The 25,153-nt window shown below is 47.5% G+C and overlaps 1 protein-coding gene across 1 annotated transcript in view; it reads right to left on the minus strand.

The window, feature by feature from the left end:
• LOC119382911 (dachshund homolog 2) overlaps window positions 1–25,153 on the minus strand; it is a 254,606-nt gene that overhangs the window by 166,966 nt on the left and 62,487 nt on the right. The window contains exon 2 of the mRNA XM_037650822.2: window positions 13,299–13,364. Coding sequence (XP_037506750.1) covers window positions 13,299–13,364 — 66 coding nt within the window. The remainder of the gene's footprint in view (window positions 1–13,298; window positions 13,365–25,153) is intronic.

Consider the following 25,153-nt stretch of genomic DNA (forward strand, 5'->3'; position numbering starts at 1 on the left):
GGCAGTGTGGAGAGACATTAATCAAAAAGAGGGGGAAGGAAGGTAGAGATGTTTCGTGCTCAGTGCGTTTTAACTGAAGTCACCTCCTTCGGCTTTTCCCCATTGGCTGCCGCCGCCGCGACCACTTTCGGGTACGATTTAGACGTCCGCGAAACACTTTGGCTGCAATTTTCTTACATGTGTTTTCGTTGTCAGTACGGGCCGTCAAATCGAAACCGTATACAGGGAAAGAAAAATAAAAAGAAGAGAAAGGACTTGGCTTTTCAGGCGCGAAACAATTCATGAGCGGCTATTCCCCGATCTCGCGCGTTTGGAAATTCGGGCACTTTTGTATGGCGTATTTGGTGCGTCGTTTCACAGTGCGGTTAGCCGGAGTTAAGCAAAATTCTGCATCTACGCAAAGTAGGATCTACTATGCTTTACTGTACGAGTTGAAGCTGGTTCCACTGGCGACAATCAAGCCCGCAGTTATCGTGATTTGACGCAGGGTGATATTCTTTACAATGCCGAACTGTAATCTCTGGTTGCCTCACATAATGACTACACGTCCACCTAATTGACTCGAAATGAAAACATGGCGTAATTCGACAGCATATAGATAAGTTTGACAGCTTCCAACATGACGGACCAGTTCATTCATGTAAGTTTCATCCAAATTATCCCTGCAGTTTATTCATGCAGTGGAAAACTACGTTTGTCTCGCAGAGTTTCATAATTACACCAGTCGAATAAGTCATCTGAATTTTAAATCTGTATAAATTTGCACGTCTTTTGGTTCGAACTGTGGTGCTCCTCATTTTTTTTCTTTTTTTTTTTGCACGCCAACATTGACTAAGTGTCTATTCTCGGCCTCTAATTTGCTGGCAGTGTTCCAGGAATGCAGGCATCATCCGGCATCCCTCAGGCTACAGATGCGCAAGAGCACCATGAAAGTGGATTCATCAGTTCTCCGGGAAATATAGCGAACGTATTGAAGTGCAGCTGGCGGCCATACACATGTCTCTACCGCGCGTAAGTTTAGTGTAGAGCGAGGGAATCTGCAACTATTTAAGGACAACGGAGGCTTCGCTGCTACAGGTACAACTCTCACTCCCTCTTCAGACACACACACACACACACACACACACACACACACACACACACACACACACACACACCACACACACGCGCGCGCAGCGCGCGCGCGCGCGCGCACAAACACACACAAACACGCACGCACACACACACCCCTCATCAGCCTCATAAGGCTGATGAGGATGATGACGTCATATTGAGGGAATAAATACGAAACGCGATTCCTGGAACGCTTGACCCCGCAGAACAAAATGAAAAATATATATTAATTAAAAAAATGAAAGGTGGGTGGAAATACGGAGGCCCAGAACAAAACGACATCGCGAATGTTGCAAATCTCTGCAGAATAGTGGCTTGTGTAGTGGATAACATTTATGTAACATTATTAGCCAGCGGGAAAAAACGGTTAGGGCCCACCGAGACCGGATGCAGAACGATAAGGTCCGTCCCATCTGTCCCAGCAGCTCGACGACATGGAGGAGAGCAACGTACGAAACCGGATCACGAACGAAGCACGTATACGCTTCTTTCACGTACACCCATTGTGAGAGCTAAAGCACTAAACGTAGCAATCATGACGCACTTCCTCTTTTCTAGAGCGCCTACAAATTGTATGGAACTTTAGACCTTTCTATACGTCACCGCTTGCTACGAACTGCAAGAGCAACCGAAAAAAAAACAATGATATAGGAATGGATTAGGCGCTTCGCATTAATTGGTTCAGGAGCAAAATGACACTGCAATGCGAGGGCTCTTTTGCAATTGCTCATCTTTTTTCTAGTGGAAAGATTCACCTCCACATATGTTTTGCAGTTGTTCTCATATTTATGAGAATATGAGAATACGTTGTGAAAGTTCAGTGACTACATCGATGCGTTCTATTTATACAGTGCTATTGTCATCACTTTGTGGTGTCGTCACAGACTCTCTTCTCTCCTTTCATTCTTTCGCACCCCCCTTTCCCTTTCCCAAGCGCAGGGTAGACAACCTGAGATTTTTCCCAGTTAACCTCCCTGTCTTTCCTCTACATTTATCTCTCAATCTCTATCATATAGGCAAAGAAGGTTATTGGACATGCGGTTGTGCGTTAGTTAAAATATTTTGACGTGAGTTCTTCCTTTCTGTCTTTTCGTTTGTTTGTTTTCCTTTATTTTTTTAGACATGGCGATTATGTTTACTGCTTGGACGAATATACTAACTGCTGAACACGCCTTGTGCGGGAGTAGTTGATGGAAAAGAAAGAAAGAAAGAAAGAAAGAAAGAAAGAAAGAAAGAAAGAAAGAAAGAAAGAAAGAAAGAAAGAAAGAAAGAAAGAAAGAAAGAAAGAAAGAAAGAAAGAAAGAAAGAAAGAAAGAAAGAAAGAAAGAAAGAAAGAAAGAAAGAAAGAAAGACCGCCGAGGCAGGCATATGCCGAGTTACGTTGGGTCAACCGGCGTTGATACCGCTGGAACATCAAAAACGCTAAGGTGACGGCAGTCCCGCATCGCTCCCACCATTCAATACGCCCAGCCTTTGAGCGAAGAAAGCCATAGCGTCGACACGCGGACACAGTGCGGCTTTTAAAGGGAGGAAAATAAGCAAAAGAGTCGGTTCACGACGTCCTTCAAACTTGGCACCATGCGATGCCCACGTGACACGTCTTCCCTGAGAGCTTTCCAACTTCCTTCAAAACAACCCTGGTGTCATCGTGTGCATCCTCAGAACATGCGCGTGTCTTCATTGCGTTACGCACTTCGGCATCACACCGTATTCTGTTAAAAAGAAGAAAACGAAGCGACACGCACGGGACTGGTGGCGGTGACACCAAAAAAAAAAAAAAAAGAAAGAAAACGGGAAAGGGAGAACCTGGCCTTGTGCTGTATGTGCAAGGAGTCCTAAACTGCACGAAACTGCGCACGCTCCATTGACATCAGCACCCATATTGCATTTTTGGGGGATGGTACACAGAAGAAACAAGGCAGCACGCACGAATGACGTGAAAAGGAGACACGGCCCACCAGCTGGGACCGCACAGGAAGCAACAATAAGCGCGTATGTCGTTTACGGAGGTCTCCGACCACAATGCATCTGTCAAGCGTGTGGACAGACTGAAGGGACTGCATGTCAGAAAGGGCGGTCCGCCCGCTTGACGAAAACCAAACAGTCGGTTAATGTGTTTGAAAGAAGTTATGCGGAGGGTACTATACACGCTGCTCACTGTTATCAGAGTATAGTTGGTTTGCAGAATTCTTTCTTCCGGCCAGACAGATCTCTGTCAAAGTTGTTTGCATTTTAGTATAGGTTGGTGTGCTGCGTTGTTTTTCGAGAAAAAAAAAAACTTTTGCCGGTACGTAATGTGGGAGAACGCGCACTCGAACGTGCTTTCATTTCTTGTTGTTTTTAACCGCACTCACTTTCTCTCGCTCCTTCTCTGTGAGAAAAATAATAATTGTTGGGGTTTTACGTCACAAAACCTGGATATGATTATGAGAAACGCCGCATGAGAGGCTCCGGAAATTTCGACCACCCGGGGTTCTTTAACGTGCACCTAAATCTAAGCCAACGGGACTCCAGCATTTCGCCTGTTTCGCCTGCATTGAAATGCTGTCACCGAGGCCGGGAATCGATCCCGCGACCTTCGGGTCAGCAGTCACGCACCATAACCACTAGCAGGTCCTGCAGCAGGTCCTGTGAGAAAAATAAGCAAGAAGTTTAAGGTGCATGCCCCAACGGCCATCCGTGTTTTGTGAGCGACGCCTCACTGAAATCTCAGATGCAGCTGGAATTAGACATTCAGCGCTGTTGCAGTCGCAAGTGTTTTACGCTCCGTGCGTCGTTTAATTACTCTCGGTTCCTTTCTATTCTGAGAAGATTAAAGATCCCTTTATACTTTCTTATATTCTCTCTTTTCGCTCTTTCTGTCTCTCGCTTGTTTGCAGATTCGTACTGATTAAACTCCGCGAATTGCCGGACGCCGTTCCAGCCTGAGGCCATCGCAACAGCCGTACACATGCAGCATATGCCAAAACAAGCAGCCGAAACGGCAGGTGGCCAGTAAGACCAAGCCACCGGAAGACCACGATCGCAAACGCAATCTCGACGCCGGTCGGTCTTCCTTGCTCTACTGCCCTTTAAAGGAAACGAACACTTCGTCCAGAGCGAATCAGATAAACGACACGCCGTAAAATTTAAAAAAAAATGCAAAGGAAAAGATGCCGAACCTCTTTTCTACAACTGCGAACGTGCTGTGAGCGTGCTGGCGAGAAGTTTTCCACCGAGTTGCATAGCGGTGCGGTTGTCCCTCGACTCCTTCATGACTACATGCTTGAACGTCGGCTTGCTTTCCAACCCGCATTTAACCGACCTTTTTCCACAGCACGTATGCCTAGAGGTGCGCAATAGTCGGCAAATGAATCGGCGGCGACGGCTAAGCGAGCAAAAAGGAGAGAAGGCGTACGGGGAGGAGGCACAGCTGATTTACGGCGCCTGTGTCACCCGCTTTGGGAGTGCGCCGCGCCGTTGTTGCCAAATGCTCAAGCGTGCGGAAAGTCACGTTTCGCTTTTGCGCATGCGCACCACTGCGTGCTGTGATGCGAGTGGTACAACTGTGGCACATTCGACAGCGTCGACTGCTTTTCGCTCTTGGCAGCCGGCCTGGCGAATACAAGACGAAAAAAGCTTTCCGTTTGTTCCTGTTGGACATTCATTATTATGGCTGCTGTTTTAAGGCGCAAGCCTTAGATGCCTCATCAAGCACGAAAAGCGACCGTCGGCCACGGCGTCCACACGAGTGATGCACGAAATCATCATCACGTGATGACGTCACCCTATGACGTCATCATAACGTCACAGATAGCCGAAATTTGTGATGTCACGTTCACTGTGGCGTCACACAACGTGGCGTCCCATGGTGTCGTCATGACATGAAATCGTCGCTTGGTGGTAGGTGAGCCGATCCCGGAGGCACGTTAGGTCTTGCAAAGCCTCCGCTTCCGGAGGCAGTGCGAAAGCATGCTAGGTGCGGAACAGGGGCGTAGCCAGGGGGGGGGGGTTGGGGGGGTTCAACCCCCCCCCCCGAAATTTTTCAGTTTGGCTTGCGTATATAGGCATGCACACGTACAAACGCACGCACGAACATACATAAAGTATGGTTGAACCCCCCCCCCCCCCGAAAAAAATTTCTGGCTACGCCCCTGGTGCGGAAAGCTTTCGGGGGCGGTGGGACCAGTAGAATCGACGGACTAAAGGGAACCATGTGCGGATGCGAAGAAGCTCATGGGTCGACTTAAAGTTCCGTTCATCACGGGCACTTTGCCTGATGTTACCGCGTCCTTGCAAGTGGATCACACCATTAATTCACTGTAGTTGCTGTCGCTGTTCGCCATCACGTGATTGCTGAGAGAGTGTAAGGGGGAGAGGCCACAGCGTCTTACCCAGCCCCTTACATATGCCCGAACGCGCTAGCGCGTGCCACCGCGTTCTGACTAAGATACAAAACAAAGCGTTGGTTCATCGCGCGTCTGCAGAATCTCGTTCCCCGACGCCATCAGGCCGGATTTTTAGGCATTAAAAAACGTCGTTTTAGGCGCCAAAAATAGGCAGGCAAAACAACGTTTTAGGCTTCCAAAATCGTAAATATAGGCGCAATAAATTTTCACGTAAATGAAAATAATTTCAAACGAAGAGGTGCGCGACCTCTGTCTACGACAAGAAAACAAAAATGTTATTGCTCAAGATGGCACAAAGGCGCCGACAGTTGAACATAATCGTGCAATTGTGCTTTGCCCCGCACGGCTGGCTGAACACGGTCTCTGCCGTGTTCTGCACAATGAGTCAAGTGTCCACTGTCGAATCAACACACTCCTTGGTGTCTTTTCGACATGACTGTGAAGGCCAGAGCAGGAGCAGATAGCCGGATCGGGAGCTAAAAGACCAGAAGGGAGGGATTTCGTCTATTGGCCGGGTCCAATCGCGTAGAGCCAATTTCTCCCCTGATAGTCAACCATTGGTGGGAGGGTTCGAAGGTGTTGACTGCAGTGAACGCCTTACAAAGAAAATTATAAACAAAACAAAAGCCGCGTGCGCATAACACTTTTCTTTTTCTTTTTTGTGCTCTTTACTCTCCGCTGACGGCTCTCCACGTTCTCGCATTCGGCAACCGCTCGTGCCATGTCACTGCGGCGGCGAAAGCTCGCCGGCGTGTCCCATTTGACTGCTGCTAGGTGTTGTTTCCGGGAGTTGGTTGAACTAGAGGACCAGGTTGAATCCCATAGTTCCGAACAGTTAATGTTGCGCGGTAACATGAGCAGAGGTCGCAAACTGCATCCGGGAGCGAAACTTGAGGCTAAATAGTGTTCATATAAGCGCCAGTTTTGAAAATAGGCATTTATAGGCATTTGTAAGCATTTAGGCACAAACGCCAAAAATAGGCATTTATAGGCACTATAAAAATACAATAAAAACCCTTCTTAACCTCCAATTCATGCTCATATGCTTAAGTGGCGCGATAAGAGCGAAAGGAACAAAATAGGCATTTGCCTAAAATCCGGTCTCTAGCCATCACATGATTGCTGAGAGAGTGTAAGGGGGAGGCCTAAAATCCGGTCTCTAGCCATCACATGATTGCTGAGAGAGTGTAAGGGGGAGAGGCCACAGCGTCTTACCCAGCCTCTTACACAGGCTCGAACGCGCTAGCGCGTGCCAGCATACATGGTTCCCTTTATTAGAGACAACATTAATGAGAACTAAACGACAATAACGCCAAGGAAGTATAGGGGGTGTGACCTGTAGTATTTAGAATATAAATGTGAAGAAAGTAGAGTGGACGAAAAGATAACTTACCGCCGGCAGGGACCAAACGTGCGACGTTCGAATAACGCGTCCGATGCTGTACCACTGAGCTACGGCGGCGGTCATCCTCGCTATGAATGGAGGAGCCCCTCGCTATGAATGAAGGACCGAGGGTCTCGTCCTGGCAGACTTGATGCATTCAGGTAGTATGCGAGGGATTATTGGTCAGCTGCCAGCTCGTCAAAAGATGACGTACTACGTGACGCCAACAGGCAGAAAAAATAGTGTTCCACACTCGCCGCCATGGCTGCGATTGGCGCTGACTAACACTCCTAGGTTTTAATCCCCAAAGCCCCACAATGTGGACGGGAGGATGACCGCCGCCGTAGCTCAGTGGTAGAGCATCGGACGCGTTATTCGAAGGTCGCAGGTTCGGTCCCTGCCGGCGGCAAGTTATCTTTTCGTCCACTTTACTTTCTTCACGTTTATATTCTAAATACTACAGGTAACACCCCCTATACTTCCTTGGCGTTATTGTCGTTTAGTTCTCATTAATATTGTGTCTAACAAAGATAATCACCTCCTTTCCATGGTTCTCTTTAGTGGGAGATGAGCGGACGGTCGCCAATGGAAGGACGGACACAGCCCCGAGCAAAAGCTGCTTCGCATCTAAAAGGTGGCTTTCGCCTTCTGGTCGTCTTAGGCGAAAGCATAAGGGACACTGTGCGTTTTTTCTTCCGCTACTAGATTTCGTACGTTGTTGTTTCTTTTCTCGAACTTCGTCAGTTTCCCGTGCAAGAGATCTTGGCCGCCGCCGCCGCAGGCGTTGGGGCGCTTCAGATCGCTGTCTCTCAAGGAAGTGGATTGAAATTAAAGAAACATTGCGAAAGACAGGAGGACAACGCCCGCTTTCTGTGTTCGTGCACACAAAAGCGTGTAATGTGCTCTAAGGCTGTTTATACATAGTCCTATGCCATCGTTCCGTTCTTCGGTCGTGACTACCAGAGGCGCTGGCGCAAAGCTGCAAGCCGCGCGGGCTGATTTGTTGTGGCATGACGGTGGGCAATGGAGGAACACATAAATTTAAGAAACCCGCAATGCTATACTACCTATAACGAAGGCCTCCGTTAATTTGTACCACAGCGAAACGGACGTGACACACTTTACTGTTTTAACAAAAAAAAACAAAGGTTATTTGTCCATCCTTATCCGTTCCCGTTTATTTCTTCGCACCTATCTTCTGCGGTTGTCGGTGACAAAAAAAGAAAAAAACTGAAAGCTAAGCGCATCCATCTTGCCCGAACCTTTTCTTTCTTTTTTCCTTTTTTTCTTTTGCTCTTGTGTGTTAACGCGCCCTGTGGCAATTTCGTTTTGTTTTTACTACGCTCGCTATATTCTTTCGTCGTTATTTTATTTAGATCATCGCATAAATTTACGTTCCTACTTTACCTTTCTTCTTCACTTAATTTTATCAATTTATTTCGGGTTTACCTACCATGTCTCGAAAAGCAAGGCAGCTCTTTGCCCTGTCCGGTTGGCAGCTCTTTGCCCTCTTCCTCCCCTTCTTTTATTTTTGCCTCTTTGAATAATTTTTTTTTCGAATTTACTAACAGGAATAGCCGTTCCGCGGCGTAGCATAGCCTCGTGGTGTCGAGGTAACGCGGTAACGCGGGGAGGGCGTGATTTAGAGGAGGACCAATTTAGGGAAGGAACCTCTTCACCTCTTTGTATTGGTGAATGGTAGCCAGCTGCTCAACGCGAGAACGAGAAACAAACTAAAGAGAACTGAATGCACGATAACGATAGAACAGAAGCGTAAGAACGCAAGACGCAAGTAATCAAAGTAAAAAGGTACAAGCAACCAGTGGCGATACATCGAAATGACGCGTGAGGAAAAGAAATGGAGCTTCAGGGCTTGCAGAGGCCATCTGTGCTGGCCCAGGCAGCTCTATAGTGCACTAAGCGTATACATAACAGGCTCAACGCACTCTGCGAAACGACGTCCATTTCGCGCGAGACCATCGCTCCACATCTGCGGCGGCGCGGGAAATCGGAACTTTCTTTTTCCGCTCGAAGGGCGCTTTCACTCGAGGTGCACTATATCTTGCGTCCGAACCGCGGGCGAAGAGGAGGCGCATCTTCGCGGAAGCGAGCACCCTTCATCACTCGGCTCGCGGGCCTTTCGGCACGTTTTTTTCGCGAGCGCTGGGAAAACCGTGTGTGGAGAACGCGAAAGCATGCCGCGTGCGAGTGCGGGCAGTGCGATGCCCGGCTCGGCCCGCGTGTGAGTTGAAAACGATAGCCTGCGCCAGCTTACAGGCCAGAATATGTTACTCTCGCACAACCGTTTGGGACACATATATAATGTCGTACCTAGCCCCCTCAGGCGCAATGTCCACATGAATGGATGCGATTTGTTTTTTGCCAGTTCTTTGGACTAACGGCCAAGACAGAGTATAAGATACATTCTACAGATGATCAACTGAACCTTCAGAATAGTCAATGCGTCCTCAGTTAACCTCAATGTGCTGCGTATGACCATAGCTGATCACTTTGGTGAAGACACCACGATGTTTGACGGCGTGGTCATCGTGCCACGTTCCAAGAGCAAGCTCAAAAATATTATTTTCTCTGCTCGAAATGAATACAACCATAAACAAATTGATACATTTTGAGCCTAACGTCTGATTATTTTTATGTGAATGTGGAACATGACTGACTGCAGTATAATCAAATGCTTAATTACACGCTTATCAGGATTAATAACTAAAACTCGCGCAAAACAATAACAATATATTACTTCATGCCCTTTCTTGTAGTGTAATATCGAGTACCTCGAAATTACGTTGTTCGAATTAGACACATTTGCGGACAGCGCATCATAATGTGCGCCTCAGAGGCGTAGCCAGAAATTTTTTTCGGGGGGGGGGGGGGGTTAACCATACTTTATGTATGTTCGTGCGTGCGTTTGTATGTGCGCGTGTATATATACGCAAGCAAAACTGAAAAATTGGGGGGGAGGGTTGACCCCTCCCCCCCCCCCCGCTTGGCTGCGCCCCTGGTGCGCCTGAAGGGGCTAGACGCCAGCCGGCGTTTGCATGCCCCTTCAGGCGCACATTCATGAAATTGACTAAGCAGCCTGCTTAGTCAATTTCATGATGGGCCTGGCCGCTGGCAATAAAGAAGCGGCGAGCGAACAATGACTCATCTACGCAGTAGAAACACCTACTTAGCTTTGTTTTAGTTGTTCCGTCAGTCGCTGCGCCATTTTTCAATAAACGACATGGCTACCCCCTAGAAAACGCTGCCCAATTAGTTCTTCAGGCGACACCGAACCATATGGTGCTATGAAGAAAAGAAAGAAATACGTGGGGATTTATGTTTCCAACCTGCACCACGACGAGGCGCCATATACAGGCATGGCTTCGGATTAATTTTGACCACCTCGTGTTCATTTACTTGCACGAAATCACAGTATGTGTTCTTGCATTGTTGGTGGTAGTGGTAGTGGTGGAGGCATTTTTTCTTAATTCGCTGACAGCCAATCTGCAAGAATTGGCTTAACGCTGGCATAATAAGACATAACGACAGAGGTGCGTCCTGACGGTGACGACGTAACGGAAGGGACAGACTTTACTTGTTACGCACCATATACAAGTCAGCGGTATGAAGGCTACACGAAGGCTACAGCCTCCCTTGTTCAGGGTAGCCAACCAAGAACATTTTTCATTGTTAACCTCCCTGCCTCTGTCTGTCGCCGCTAGCAGTAATGCATCCCGTATGAAAGAACGACACGGTTATACGCGTCATGTAATTCGTCATAACTTCATACTTCCGGTTTTCAAAATATGACGTATAATTATGATTCTGCTTTTCCAAGTTCTTTTCATACCTTCAGTTTTGTTTGCCCTGCGCTGTGGCATTGCCGGCGCCGTAACAGACGCCAACCTCTCCGAAAAATTCATATTAATGACAAAAGAATCTTTCGGTAGATATAGATCGAATTCGCTTGGTTTACTGGCATCTCTGCTGGAAGCCAGTTGGAATTACATTAATGTATATGGTTCGCAAAGCTTCTCGTGCAGGGTTTTTCACATGTGATCCATAGAAGCGAAGCAGGGACATTCATCTCTCCGTCGTTAAATCAGCGGGCAAGCACGATTGGTCTCGCGTCGAGGACCAACCAGCGCACCCGGTGCCGACGGCTGGCTGGTGGCCCCCGCGCCGGAAATGCACCTGGACCGAGCGTAATCGACGGCGGCGGTGTTGGCTGCGAGTGCGGAGCTGAATCACGCGCGTTGCGTGAACGGGTCTCATCAGAATGATAATAATGACGCGCTAACAAAGCCGTGCGAGGGAGGGACTCGCACGCACGACAGTCAAACTATTCGAAAAAGAGGGAAAAAAAGAAATAAATATCCTGTCGGAGGAAAAGGCGTCGGAAAATATGGAAGTCGAGAGGAAAGGCCGATGGCGACTTTTCCTTCATACACCTCGCATGCCGCCTCTGTCCTGCGTGCGTTGTATCTGTCTACACATTTAATGCACACACGCACACATGGTGCTGGTTCTCTCTCTTTTCCATTCTCGGCGTCCTTTCATTTTTTTTGTTTTTTTTTTCTTTTGAGTTCGGTCCACTCTCCCTCGGCGATCTTCTGTCTCTGTTCGTTGGAGCAGCAGGCGTCGCCTTTTTCCTTTATGATTCCGGGTTCGTCTCTCTCTCCCTTTCTTCTGGGGTCGGTTACGTGGGTGTGGCGGGAGGGACGCAGCTAGTACGCGGCGCCGCTGGTCTGTGCTTACCCCTCCTCCACATCCCTTCTGTGTACCCCCCTTCCCACCACAGTGGTGCATATTGCATAATGCGTAATGTACGATAGGGCACGGGTGACGTTTAATACGCGCGAGGGGTCGTGTGTCTGCAGCTCGCCGGAGGAGCATCTGCCCCGATCTTCTTGCACGCGGGCAGCAGAACGTGCGGCGGTTTGGGAGCATTGAGGGGAAGCCTGTGGAAAGGGGGAGATATAGTTGGCGTGGTAAGAAGGAATGGAAGAGGATGGAATATGGGTGAGGGAGACTGGGCAGCACACGGTGTGTTTCACTGAACATGGCCCTATATAGACGCAAGGCTGTGAATCAAGTTTCAGTTTCACCTCGTCCCAGCCAGTACTGCATAAACGTCTCGTCATACATACCGCGAACCTTGTATCTCATGCCTGGGCGTTCCGATGACGCGTTTAAGTTTCTTTTTTTCTTCATCTGCTTGCAGGGATCCACGTTTGCAGCTGCCAGCGTGAGAGATCGCGTGTCACCATTTAAGCCCTCGGGTTGGCTTCGGTGTGTAGATCGGCCCGGTGCACGACCGGTCGCTAGATGCAACGCGATGAATGCATAAGCGATTTGACCTCACGAACATTAAAATCACAAATTAGAGAAACTTAGTTAATTAGCTAACGTGACGCACCGATTTGTATGAATAGCCAAATGAATCCAGTAGACAATTAGACGAATGAAAGCATAGTGGATGTTAATTGTAGTGTAGTAATTACGACTAAAACTGAAATTAGTAAAATTGAACAAAACATCACCCTTTCAGTCGGTGGGATCCGAACCCACAACCTTCGGATTACGCGTCGGATGCTTTAAGTGCCGCGTGGCACCCTCTGGCAAGTGTTCCACACTCGCCGCCTTGGCTACTAGTGGCGCTGGCTAACACTCCCAGGGATTACGCACACAGAAATACCCAACAAAGCAGACGTGGGAGCGCATTTCCGTCGTAGCTCAATTGGTAGAGCATCGGACGCGTAATTCGAAGGTTGTGAGTTCGGATCCCACCGACGGATAGGGTGATCTTTCATCCACTTCCATTCACTTCAAATTACGTCGTAATTACTACACTACAATTAAAGCAACAATTAATGTCCGTCATGCTTTCGTTGGCCTAGTTGTCCGTTGGATTCATATGGCTGCGTCTAACGAAGGAACGAGCCCCCCCCCCCCCCCCCCCCCCCCCCCCCCCAAAAAAAAATCCCCTTCTTTCTAGCGATTTGTATATGATGTTTACTGGTTCACCTTTTCAAGTAATGCAGATGATGTGCAAGAAAAGAAAGAAAGAAAACGCGCTTACAGAGGTGATATCTGATAGTTCCTGACGTCGGTACGCGTTTCAATGACACGAGGAATTTGATAATCCCCATTATAAGAAGTCCAAAAGTAAAAGAAGGGAAAAAATAACGAAAGCCCTGGGTCAGGTATCATGTTCCTGGTCCCGACACATCCACCCTTCCGAATGCTGGATGTTCATTGCATAAACGTCACGACGAGTTATGTCTAATGAGCTCAGTTATGGAAGCGACGCGCATCGTGGCATATAAGTTGATATAGCGTAAGATGACTCGTCTATACTGCTTCGCAGCCAGTGCGTGCCAGTGTTGAAAGAGAAAGCGTTCGTGACTCACCTGGCATTGGCAGGACTAGAGCCAGCACCCATGAGAGAGGCAGCGTTCCACAGTCGACTCGCGGATCTGTTGAAAGGGAGAAGGAAAATACGAGTCTCCTGTTAATTCACTATAAGCTGATTAAAAAAAGCAACACTACCCACAAAAACATGCAAGGGAAAATATCAGCCCACATTAACGCATTCACCCAGTTCCTAATTCAATTAATGAAACAGTGGCGATTTTTTTTTTCGTTTTTTCACTGTCTTTAAAACGAACAAAAAAATGAAAAGGTGGGTATCTACAGGATCATCTTTCACAGAGTGACAAACAGTGCTCGGAAAAGGAAGAAGTGGTGAGACGTGGCATCAAAAATTATGCAGACCAAATGCTCATAATAGAATCTATCTATACGTGAAGCGATGCACTAGTCAAGCATTTAAATTAATGCTATATATAGTTTACTAAACGCGGAGCGAGGAAATGTTAGTTTCATCCTTTGTAGCGTGTAATCTATTGCAATGTTTAAGTTCCGCCAATGCACTGTCTCGCAAGCTATGCCAAAATACGCACGCAAAATCAAGCGGGTGCACACTGTAAGGATGCACAGAGAAGCCACGAATGCAATGTGCGATGTTTTTCGAGGTGAAGGATGGAGATTAAAGATGCATCTACAGAGTACACGACTCATATCTGAATACATTTAAGGATAATACAACTCATTGAGCGCCACACACTGACGAATTGGTCAGGAGTGGATTCATAAGCATGTCCCTCATAACCAATGATAACATGAAATGAAATAAAGGAGGACAATTATTATTGCACACTATTTCACTAAGGGGTATGTGTGCCGTTTGAGTAGGCAAATAAGAATATATCTGTGTCCACACACTAGGTATACTTGTAAGCCGATAGCATATGCATGTTTTTCATGATGTGGCTAATTGATAGAGTGATTTGCGTGAAAGAAAGAATGTCAAATCAAGACCTAAATAAAAACAAACACTGCACACATTAATAACAACACAAAAGCACTCAAACATTTTTTTCTATTACGGCCACCATCAACGGAAGCACGGTGTCGTTATTTTGTGTAGTCACTACCCAGTCACACTAAGATAATGTCACAGAAACTCTAATTAAACATGAGTGCTGTTGTTGTTGTTGTTCCTTCATTATAGGGATGAAACCAGCACAGAGCAAAAATGGCAATAGAAAAAAAAGTTGCGAAGCTTTCACTAAGTCGCGCAAGGCTTGAAACAGCGAAACGGGACAATTCTGGGAACTAATATGGTTGATTCTAGATTGTTTCTACAGGTCTTAGCTAGATGATGCACGTTGTTTCTAGGTTGTTTCTAGGTCGTTGCTAAGCCTTAGCTCGATGATGCTTGGTTGTTTCTACGTCGATTCTCAGCGGAGAGAGGTTCGAGTTAAACCACAGACAGTCACAGGCATGACGCGGATGTCCAAGCTCCAGAGACAGAAACTCGCGCTGAAACCAAGCGTTCGCACCTCTCATAAATCTACGGACCCGTCGTCGTTGGTGGGCCTTCCATCGCTTCGGGGCCGCCGTCGCTTCGCAGCCATTTGTTGGGCTAACTGTTGCCTTCTTCATTTTCACTGGACCAGCGGTGAGTAGTGGGATTTACTTAATTACTGTGGCACATATACCCGTTTATTATAGTTTTTTTTTTGTTCGCCGGAGAAGGAACGTCTGGCTAAACAGCTTCAGCTTCGCTGTTAAAAAAGAGCAACCATGAAGAATCTTACAATAAACGCAGAACTTGATTTGGCGCACACATACTAAAAACAACTGCTACAGAGTAATGAAAGAGTGATGGACGCAAGAAGTAACTGCAAGTGATTGAAAGACAAGAAAAAAAAAAAAGGAAGTGAAGGAGGGGTGCTGGACGGTCCGAAGAAACATCGCGTGGTCCATCAAATGTCCGTCTCGGACCACTCAGCCTACATGAGTTTAGTAGTGTTGTCGCACTCATCCAACCGCACACTAGCTGTCAAAAGGGCGAAGCCGTCATTTCGCGGCGTCGCAGCCAGTGAAAGAAATCAGATGGATGAGACCCCGGACGCTGGAACGCCGAGGAGGGACCGGACGGCCACGCACCGTGGAGAACCGGGGTCGAAGTGGTGTGCAACAATAACAACAACAACTACAACAACAACTACAACAATAACAGCAGTAGCAACGACGCATCTCAGATTCTTTCCGGACTATCGCTCGGCCTGCGGACTCCCGAGCTCGGCCTGCAGACGGGCTGCAGAACGGTGGCGGGTCATTCCGATGCGGTCTGTCTTTCTTTCACCTGATCCACACCAACTACCCTCCCCCCCCCCCCCTCTTTCAGACTCCCGCTTGCACGGATGCAATCATATCCCCATTTGTCAGGGTTCGAGTCGGCCAGATTCCTCCGCTTCGGCCGCTCCTGCCGCCAAGCTCTGGCTCGCCAGCGCGACCCCTGGCCAGTGCATTATCCCGATCTCCCTCTCCTTGCCCCCTTTCCTTTCGATTTTCCTCCCACGGGTCCTCTGTAAGGGAGCTGGAACTGACCGCTCGGTTGACCGCGGTGCCGACCACTTGGAGCGCCGTTCATGCTTCCCGTCTCGCTAGACAGACTCCGTCCCGGAGGGAAAGCCACCGCAACCAATACACCCACGAACGGCGGCGTTGTTACGTATCTGGAATGGAATGCAATCAACATATATCCATGTCTGTTCGCCTATGAAAAAAATTATGCGGCGCGAACAAGACGTGGACGAGAGGAGACGCATGAAAACAGAACGAGCGCTGACTTTCAACTGAGTGTCTATTCACAGAAATGGCATATATATATATATATATATATATATATATATATATATATATATAATATATATATATATATATATATATATATATATATATATATATATATATATATATATATATATATGTCTACGCGCGTCGTCGATAAATCAGATGCGACCTCTCAACAAATTTACTTTTTTCCAGAGTGAGAATGATGGCGTATTGACACGCCTACTTCCCTTAAGCTGACACGTCTGGTCTGATTTTTTCAATGATGTGCGCACACATATACGCGTCATTTTTGTGATTTAACATTCAGTTGAAAGTCAGCGCTCGTCCTTGTCTCGTTCGAGCTGCAGAATTCATTTGCTAGGAACCAACTAGCCAATTCCTAGATTCGTCGCCTATCGAAGCTTGGCGATAAACAGTCGAGAAGTAAATGCCGAGTTTCACATTCGACTTTCTTTCGTTTCACAAACATATATGCCTCGGATGTAGGCACTGAGGTATACGCAGCACAACCCAAACACTAGGTTAAGACGCCCGTACAATGTCACTGTTTGTGCGCTAGTGATTCGTACTTGTGTGGCCGGTGCTTGCTTATTTGGGTTTGAATTCTTGTATGAGTAACGTACTTGGGATTTGGGAATGACCGGCCTTCAAGGCAGACCTCCCAAAATTTTTCAATTTATAGTTGAGGAATCTCAGACACGATCTAACTACCAACGTGAGGCGTGCGTGTGCTTCGTGCCGGTGATGTTTTGCCATACCAAATGTGCTGACTGTACCAAACAACAATATCATCATTCCAGTGCGGGTTACCGTAACGAAGCTATACTTTCGAAGGTTGTTGGCTCGGATCCCACCGATGGAAAAGGTGCTTGTTCGTCCATGTAATTCCTTTCCAATATGTCATAGTTATTACACCGCAGTTAAAAAACAACCACAACAAACAACTTCCCCTGTGCTTTCTTTGGCTTAATTGTCTCGTGGATTCATTTCGTAGTGTCTAGCAAAGAAACGAGCCTCTCGAAAAAAATTCCCCTGCTATCAAACTTTCATACATATTGATGTTGTTACTTTCACCACTATCTCTCTTGATCTTCTGCTCTTTTCTGGTTAAAGCATTTCAAGCTTTGCGATATCCGTGCCCTAAAACTATCTACCTTCACTTTTCGCTTATTTTAATAATACATATACACTGCGCGGTTTCCGTACAATAAAAAAAAAACAACTAACCAGCAAGCTCGAAGGTGTTCAACGAAAGGCGCTTAGGGTCATTTTTAACAAATTTAACCGAACAGACTCGCCTACGGAACTGCTTAAGAAGGCTGGACTACTAACCATAAAAAAACCGGGCGATATTGGCACGCTTAAAGCTAATGTGCCAACTGTCACACAGTCACCAAAACATAGACAAGACCCGCTACATAAAACGCGTTCTTGGGCTAGTTGGTGCATGGTCTGACAAAAATTTGGAGGCACAAAGGAACAAGGACAAGAAATGACAGGACTGGTGCCAAACTAAGTTTGGCACCAGTCCTGTCATTTCTTGTCCTTGTTCCTTTGTGCCTCCAAATTTTTGTCAGACCCGCTACATAAAGCTATCCGCAGCTAGAACTAACTACCCGCCACGAATACTCTGATACCCTTGCCCCTTACCGATTTCACACAGATGCTTTCAAATTCTCGTTCATCCCGCTTGCGAGCAGAGAATGGAATAACCTGTCCCCCTCCATTACCAGTAGCGCATCCTCAGCCACTTTCTCAAATCTAGTAGAAGGCGACTTGATAGCCTCGCAAGAGAAGAGAAGAAATAATAGAGAAGGAAAGGCAGGGAGGTTAACCAGTATGGGACAACCGGTTTGCTACCCTACACATGGGGACAGGGTGGGGGAGATTAAAGATGGAGAGGAAAGAGAGAGAGAAAGAGAGAAAGATAGCACATCACACTGCACACACAGAATCAGTCGGTCACTCTTGCGTGGTACGCGACATTTCTGTCACAGCTGTTTGTCCAAGTTCGTCTCTCTTAAAAACCTCAGCAGTGCCTTCGTCGCCTTCAGCTGTGATGTCTTCTGTTGACGGCATGCAAGAACTGTTTCAACAGACATTTGTCCACTGTCTAGGCGCGCTAGAACGGACGCCAGTGACTGTCTCTGAACATTATATGCCGGACAGTCGCACAGGACGTGGTGTAGCATCTCCTCGCAACGACAGGCATCGCAAAGAGCGTTGTCGGCCATTCCAATCCGAAAGGAATAGGACTTCGTAAATGCCACGCCTAGCCATAAGCGATAAAGCAGTGTGGCCTCTCTTCGGCGGAGTCCAGTTGGCATACAGAGATGCATCAAAGAGGACAGGTGACGTTGACGATTGGTCCGGTTGGTTCGGCTGCTTGGTAGGCACCATAGAGCGAGCGTTATCTCATGTGCAAGCCTTCGAAGACTGCTGGCAGCGTCAGACCTTGAAAGTGGGATGGTATCTTCCTGTGTGCTTTCATGAGCTGCCCGAGCGGCATTATCGGCGTGTTCGTTCCCTATGACGCCGCAGTGACTTGGCAGCCACTGAAACGTCACGTGGTGCCCTTTCTCATGTGAAGTATGGAGAAGACCTCGAATTTCAAAAACGAGCTGTTCATATGGCCCGCGACGCAGAGCAGATAGCACAGATTGTAGGGCTGCCTTTGAGTCGCTGAAGATAGACCAATGTTGAGGTGGTTCCCGATTGACCAAACAAAGTGCCTCGCAAAATTAATACGGTGTTACGGGACCTTTTTTGTTATTATTTAAGTAAAGTGCCAATGTGTTTGTACTTTGAAAAATGTGCTTGTATGTTTTCTTTTTTCTTTTTTGTTAATTTCTTCTTATTATTTTTTTTCCTTTTCTATTGACTGTACTAAATCACTGCCTCAGATTGTCCATCTGTTATAATCCCTCTGGGATTGAACAGTACGTATGAATGAATGAATGAATGAATGAATGAATGAATGAATGAATGAATGAATGAATGTATGAATGAATGAAACATATACTGCAAGGCTTGATGAGGACTGGAAACACGATAGCACAAATATGACAGAGCCTCGAAGTAACGAGTCTGTCCTTCAACGCGATTACACTGTTCGTGATACTTCTGTTTCCTTCAGTCTTCGTCTGTCTCCATAAGCATGACGCAGATTTTGCAAGCAAGTCTTGACGTGCCGCAGGCCATGCCTCGCCTACTAGTTATACTCGAATCATCATATGTCACCCACGAACCGCTATAACGCTTGTCGTCTTAATAAACGTGTTTCAAATAGGCTAATCACGGACAGCCATCATCAGTTCACAACGCATGCTGCTTTCTAATTACTTCAGCCCAGGTGGTTAGTCGAGTCACATTTACTGGTGCGGCTTAGGATAAAACACGTACAGCTATCGCTGCGAGCGAAGAGTGAAACCATACCCCCCCCCCCCCCCCCCCCACACACACACACACAAAATAAAACAGTATGTGAAGGCCAAATATACCACGCAGCAAGAAGTCGCTCTGCGAATACCGGTAAATGAATGTATCCGGTTCTAAATCTGCACTGTGACCACCCGAAACGCGCCTTAAACAATAGCCGCGCACTTTCCTGGAATTTCGTTGAATTTCGATCAATGTAGAAACAAAAAAGAAAAGGCAACGAGGAGGTGAACGCGCTATATAGTTGAGTACCACCGGGAAGCGACCGTGTTGAAGGTGAGCGCAGCAGCATCTGCGAGTGCGCGAAAAGCCAACAAACGAGGATAGACGCTAAGATTGAACTAGCCACTATATTGTGTACTATGAAGGCGGCCAGAGCCACGGAGGCCGCGCGCTTTCGGCAACGAAGATTCGGGAAGCAGAGAGGGCTGTTGGAAAAAAAAGCAGGCGATGTGCCCGAGGCCAAACACGTGACACGGAGAGTAAGAGAACGATCAGCGAGACACGCCCCACGGCGCCCTCCCCCTCTCGCCGGTAAACACTGTAATTACGCCGCCGGGGTGCCTCCTCTGAGAGCATCCGAAGAGGCAACAGCGTCGGCCTGCACCGCCGGGCTCCTCGCTGAGAGAAAAACTGCGCACGGATTCCCCTGCGCGAACGGGCAGAACGAGGCGGCTGTGGGAACTGGAAACGCTCCGCAGAGATGTACGGCATGTCGGCAACTGGTGTAGGCTATACAGGAACGTAGCAGTGACACAATTAGCTGCGGCTTCTGCATAGACCCAGACGCTATGCAGCGAAAAACAACTGCAGTAGGGTTGTAGGTGTGTACGGTGTTGCACGGAAGAAAAAAAAAAAACCATGTGGTCATGGTGTATGTGGGAAGGTACTACACGGGCAAACATGAACGCATGTAGAACTAAAAGGACAACCGAGACGTCCTTTGCGTCCAAATCCACATCAGACAACGTAAGGGAAACGCTTTACTGCTAAACCGCTTCTTCTTCTTATCGCCACTGCCACAGTCTATCGAGGCCCGATGTTCTCGTGTAGCGTAGAGCTTTGAACACGTCCACGTGTTTTATTTTTTTGAACCACCAGCCCACATAAGGACAAAAGTCAAGCTTTACTCGTTATGTCTGTACGGTGTGTGAATCCGTGCCATTACGAATAAATAAAAAAAAGAAACTTTTCTTAGCACTCCCAACAAGCAGGCGATTCCATCTCAGATTTAGAAGTAACGCGTAATCGTCGAATCTCTGGAACCTCGGCATGACCGCCACATTCCGTCTACATTTTTGCGCAAAACTGAGGTGGTATGTAAACGGAGTTCTTATCATGCATGGAACGTATCAACCACGTGAATATCTCACGATACGCCCGATAACTGCGCAACTGCCCGCGTAGCCTCTCACGCAAAGCGGAGCAGCAGCAGTGACAAGCGCCCCGTGTAAGGACCGCCCCTACACATAAATACGACAGCAATTTCATTAGACACTGCGGCGTTTAGGACGCTTCCTCTGCGCATGAGACGCCTGAGGGCTACGGATGCGAACATCGCGGTTGCATCGCTGGCAGCGTCTCGTAATTTGTCAGTGAAAATCACCACGCCACAGGGTGACTGCGTATACAAATGGATTAAGCGCACCACGTCGTAATGAACGCCTAATTGTCGCAAGCATTTTCGCGAGGATGTTATGTAAGGGAACGCTCGTCCCCGAGTGATTACAGCGTCGTTTGTTCCGAGCCGCAATTGCGGAAGTAAGCGATGTATTATTACACGCCGGTCTGGCTGTGTGTGCTTCTTTTGGGACAGCGAACGGTGCAGCTAGACGGCGGCACTTAAATACATTCTTGAGCTTCTGATGCTCGTCTGCGTGTCACTCAGCTGCTTACCCACCAGGCTAAAAGGGCTTAAAACCTTTCTTTGCCCTTCTTCTCACTTTGCTGGTTCTGGCGGGTACTGTTTTGTCGATTATATATGTATACATTAACATGGCTATCTCGGTGTGTTCAACCGTGCGAGAGCTCGGATAAACCCTGATCACTATTCTTCTTCTTCTTCTTCTTCTTCTTCTTCTTATTATTATTATTATTATTATTATTATTATTATTATTATTATTATTATTATTATTATTATCTCGGGTTTAACGTCCCAAAACCACAGTATGATTATGAGAGAAGCCGTAGTGGAGGGCTCCAGAAATTTCGACCACCTGGGGTTCTTTAATGTGCACCTAAATATAAGTACACTTGCCTCAAGCATTTTCGCCTCCACCGGTAATGAGGCCTCCGCGGCCGGGATTCGATCCCGCGACCTTCCCTCATAATCATATCGTGGTATTGGGACGTAAACCCCAACAATTATTATTGTATTAGATCACGAAATAGAAAGCCATAGTGAAAATATGAAATGTGTACTGTTGGCCAAAACGTCTCAGTCGCAGAGCGTCGAACAGACGTGCCTCGCCTCGCAGTGGCAACTCGATGCGCATACATGCCAAGTCGACCACTCCCTTTTGTCACTTTCTCCCTCACTCGCAAAATCCGCGCAGCTAACACAGGCTCGTCGTAAAGACGTCACAGCGCGTGGCAGCCAGCGGGTGGTCTTACGTAAAAAAAGAAAAGAACAATGGACGCAACAGATGCGAGTCGAACCTCGAATAAACCGATTTGGAAAACCGGCCGAAGTTATCTGCTCGGTGTACACGAGACGAGGCGGCGTCGGGCGTAAGGCCTGCGTTTGCTGGAGCGCCCGGGACGCAGGCGCGCCAGTGTAACTACACGGTATATAATACGGCGTCCGTGAAGTCCATGGCCGTCTCGTATTTCGAGATTTGTGCAGGGGAACGCGCGTCGTCGCCATAGGGCCGAGTCACGATGCGAAGTAGCAGTAGTAAATGCGACTCGCTTATCAGTACGCGGCAGCTGCGACCACGGTCGAGAACGGCCGGGAGTGAGAGAGGGGGGGGGGGGGTGGCGACAACGTCGCGCGAGGCCTCTTGGAGCGGCGGCGGACAGCTGTGTTTGCCCAACAACGACCAGGTGACGCACCGCAAACACGTTGCCCCTGTATATATAGGTCTCTCTCTCACATACACACATGCTCTCTCCCGCCCTCTCAACTGGGTCGTTCCGGCGGCGTCGCTGCGAGTCCGTTTTCGCTCTCTTTCTGCCTATAGGCTATTTGTTGCTGTTGGATTTTGTTTCTTTGTTTCTCGATATCGTTTAACCTCCTCCTGCACAGACGTACAACGGCGCAAGGAGCAGCAAGCCGCCATGCATATGTGAGTGGAGATCTGCTCCACGTACCCGACACGCTGACACGGTGGTCCTTGAGTGAGAATGTTATAGTGGTAAAAAAACTGAGAGGTCGACCTGAATCAAAGATTTGACTTCCTATTCAGCATTGGGAAAGGGGAAGAGGCGTAAAGGGAGAGAGAAAAGGTGTTGATCATGAGGATGAAGATGGCGGTGAATAAACCTCCATCTGCAAAGACTTCAAGATCTTATATCCAGGTCGCTCTCATGCAAAAGTTTGATGACACCCCTTAGAGTGAAACGGGGGTAGAAGAACGAAGGCAAGTTTACGCCCACGTTTTACGAACAGATGCAAATAAAGGTCGCATAGAAAAAGCGTGAGATCACTTGCGAGAGAAATTAGGTAAATAGTTATCATTCTCCATTCTTCTAGCACTATAAGAGGAAATTCCGAACATAGTATAAAACTGCCTTTCATGGGAAACTGACGATGGTTTCAAAGTGACGGCGAGAGGCGCGAGAAAAGACCGTCTCACTATGTTTCTTTTTTTCTTGTTTTCGCCACCTAACACGTGAAGACAGGTGAAGACCCCGGGCACGCGTGCACAATACACCCGGCAAAACAATAAACGCACTTTTACATACTTTTGGCCTCCATTAATTTTCTTTTGTTTAGGTTTCCACTCGCTCCTCAAACCAAGCTCATTCCGAGTGGTGCGCACACAGCCGAGTGGAGAATGGTCGAAGTTACCAGACTAAGGCAAAAAGAAGAAAAATATATAAAAGAAAGATCGGCTCGTTAAGAGACTAAAGTAAAAAGAGGGCAGAAAAATAAGAGTGCTTACAGCCCTACTTTCGCGCAAGACAGCGTAAAAAATAAATCGAGTAAAAAATATCGTGCACGTACCCATTATCACACAAAAACAGTTTTCCCTCCGCCGCGGACGATCACTGGCATTAGGCTAATTGACAGTTGTCACGGGGCGCGGTCCACGTCCCGAACACTCGCTTCTTACGTTCTCTCTCCTCCAGCAGTATCGATACCGGCCGGCGCGCAGGTACACTCGTGTTCGCGCGCACACCTGCAGAGTGAGAGGAACTCACCAACACCGCCCCGCGTTTAAGGAAACCTTTCTAGAGCCTCGGTTTGTTTCTCGTTAGGAAGACCTCAGCGAGGGATACGGAAGGAAGCTTCAAGCTCTAAACACAGCAAAAACAAAAGAGAAAAGAAATGAAAAAGACATCCTCGGCGGGTAAGCAGTTTGCGAACGAAACTGTGCACGCGTGCGTAAAAGAGAGTAGGTGAGGAAGAGAAAATAACAAAAAAAGAGGGAATGGAATTCCGAAGGCATGCAGGTGAGCCGCCGCTTGTGAGTATGTATACGCACCCTCGACCTCCGGAATGTCGGCTTCTAGTGTTAAACGTGCGCAGCAAAGTCTGAGGAACGAAGCCATGCAGCAGACGCCCAAACATGGAAGAAGTTGTATTATATAGGTGCATGCCCGCAGTTTACAGTACGCGCCTGCTGGCTTTGTATTTCTGATAATACCGATATGTATACGCTAATAGACGCTGTCTCGAAGGTTGCGTGTTCGATCCCGGCCACCGCCTTCGCATTTTCGATGGAGGCGAAAGTGATAAAGGCCCGTGTACTTAGATTTAAGTGTACGTTAAAGAACACCGCCAGGTGGTCTAAATTTCCGGAGCCCTCCACTGCGGCGTCTCTCATAATCATATCGCGGTTTGGCCACGTAAAATCCCAGCAATTATTATAATATTATACTGATAGACGACACGCTAATCCTATCTAATTCAGTTCTCTACATAGAGTATGAGAAACGAAAATAATGCCAACCCCGCTGACCCTCATTCCTTTCGCCATTCAAGCTTTCGAAGTGCATCAGACACAATATAACTTATAACTAGGCTAACCACGCAGCCATGGACATTTCGTGAGAAAAGTCGGTGCTTAAGAAAGCCGGCTGGCTGAGCTTCGCCCGTAGCCCAAATTTCATGTCTCTTAACGGTGACAAAACATCTGGGGTCGAATTTAAAAACTTCCCTCTCGTAAGTGCGTTTTCGCATTAGTCAGACGGCTTCAGCAATGATATGTCCTGCATCGTGATTGGCTGAAATATTATCTTACGAAAATTTTTAGCGTACGTTTTTGTGAATACGGGCCCTGCTCCTCGACTTGAAGAGAGACAAAATTCCTAGAAAAGGCACTCGAAGACAGTGCACCGGAAGGAAGAGAGCGCTGTTGGCCACGCGTTCAGAAGATCCTGATGTACTAGCGCTACAGAAAACCGCCTGCGACTTGCGTTATCGCATGGCTTGTGTGATCCCGATAGGGCTCA

Source organism: Rhipicephalus sanguineus, chromosome 2, assembly GCF_013339695.2.
Source record: "Rhipicephalus sanguineus isolate Rsan-2018 chromosome 2, BIME_Rsan_1.4, whole genome shotgun sequence".
Taxonomy (NCBI): domain Eukaryota; kingdom Metazoa; phylum Arthropoda; class Arachnida; order Ixodida; family Ixodidae; genus Rhipicephalus; species Rhipicephalus sanguineus.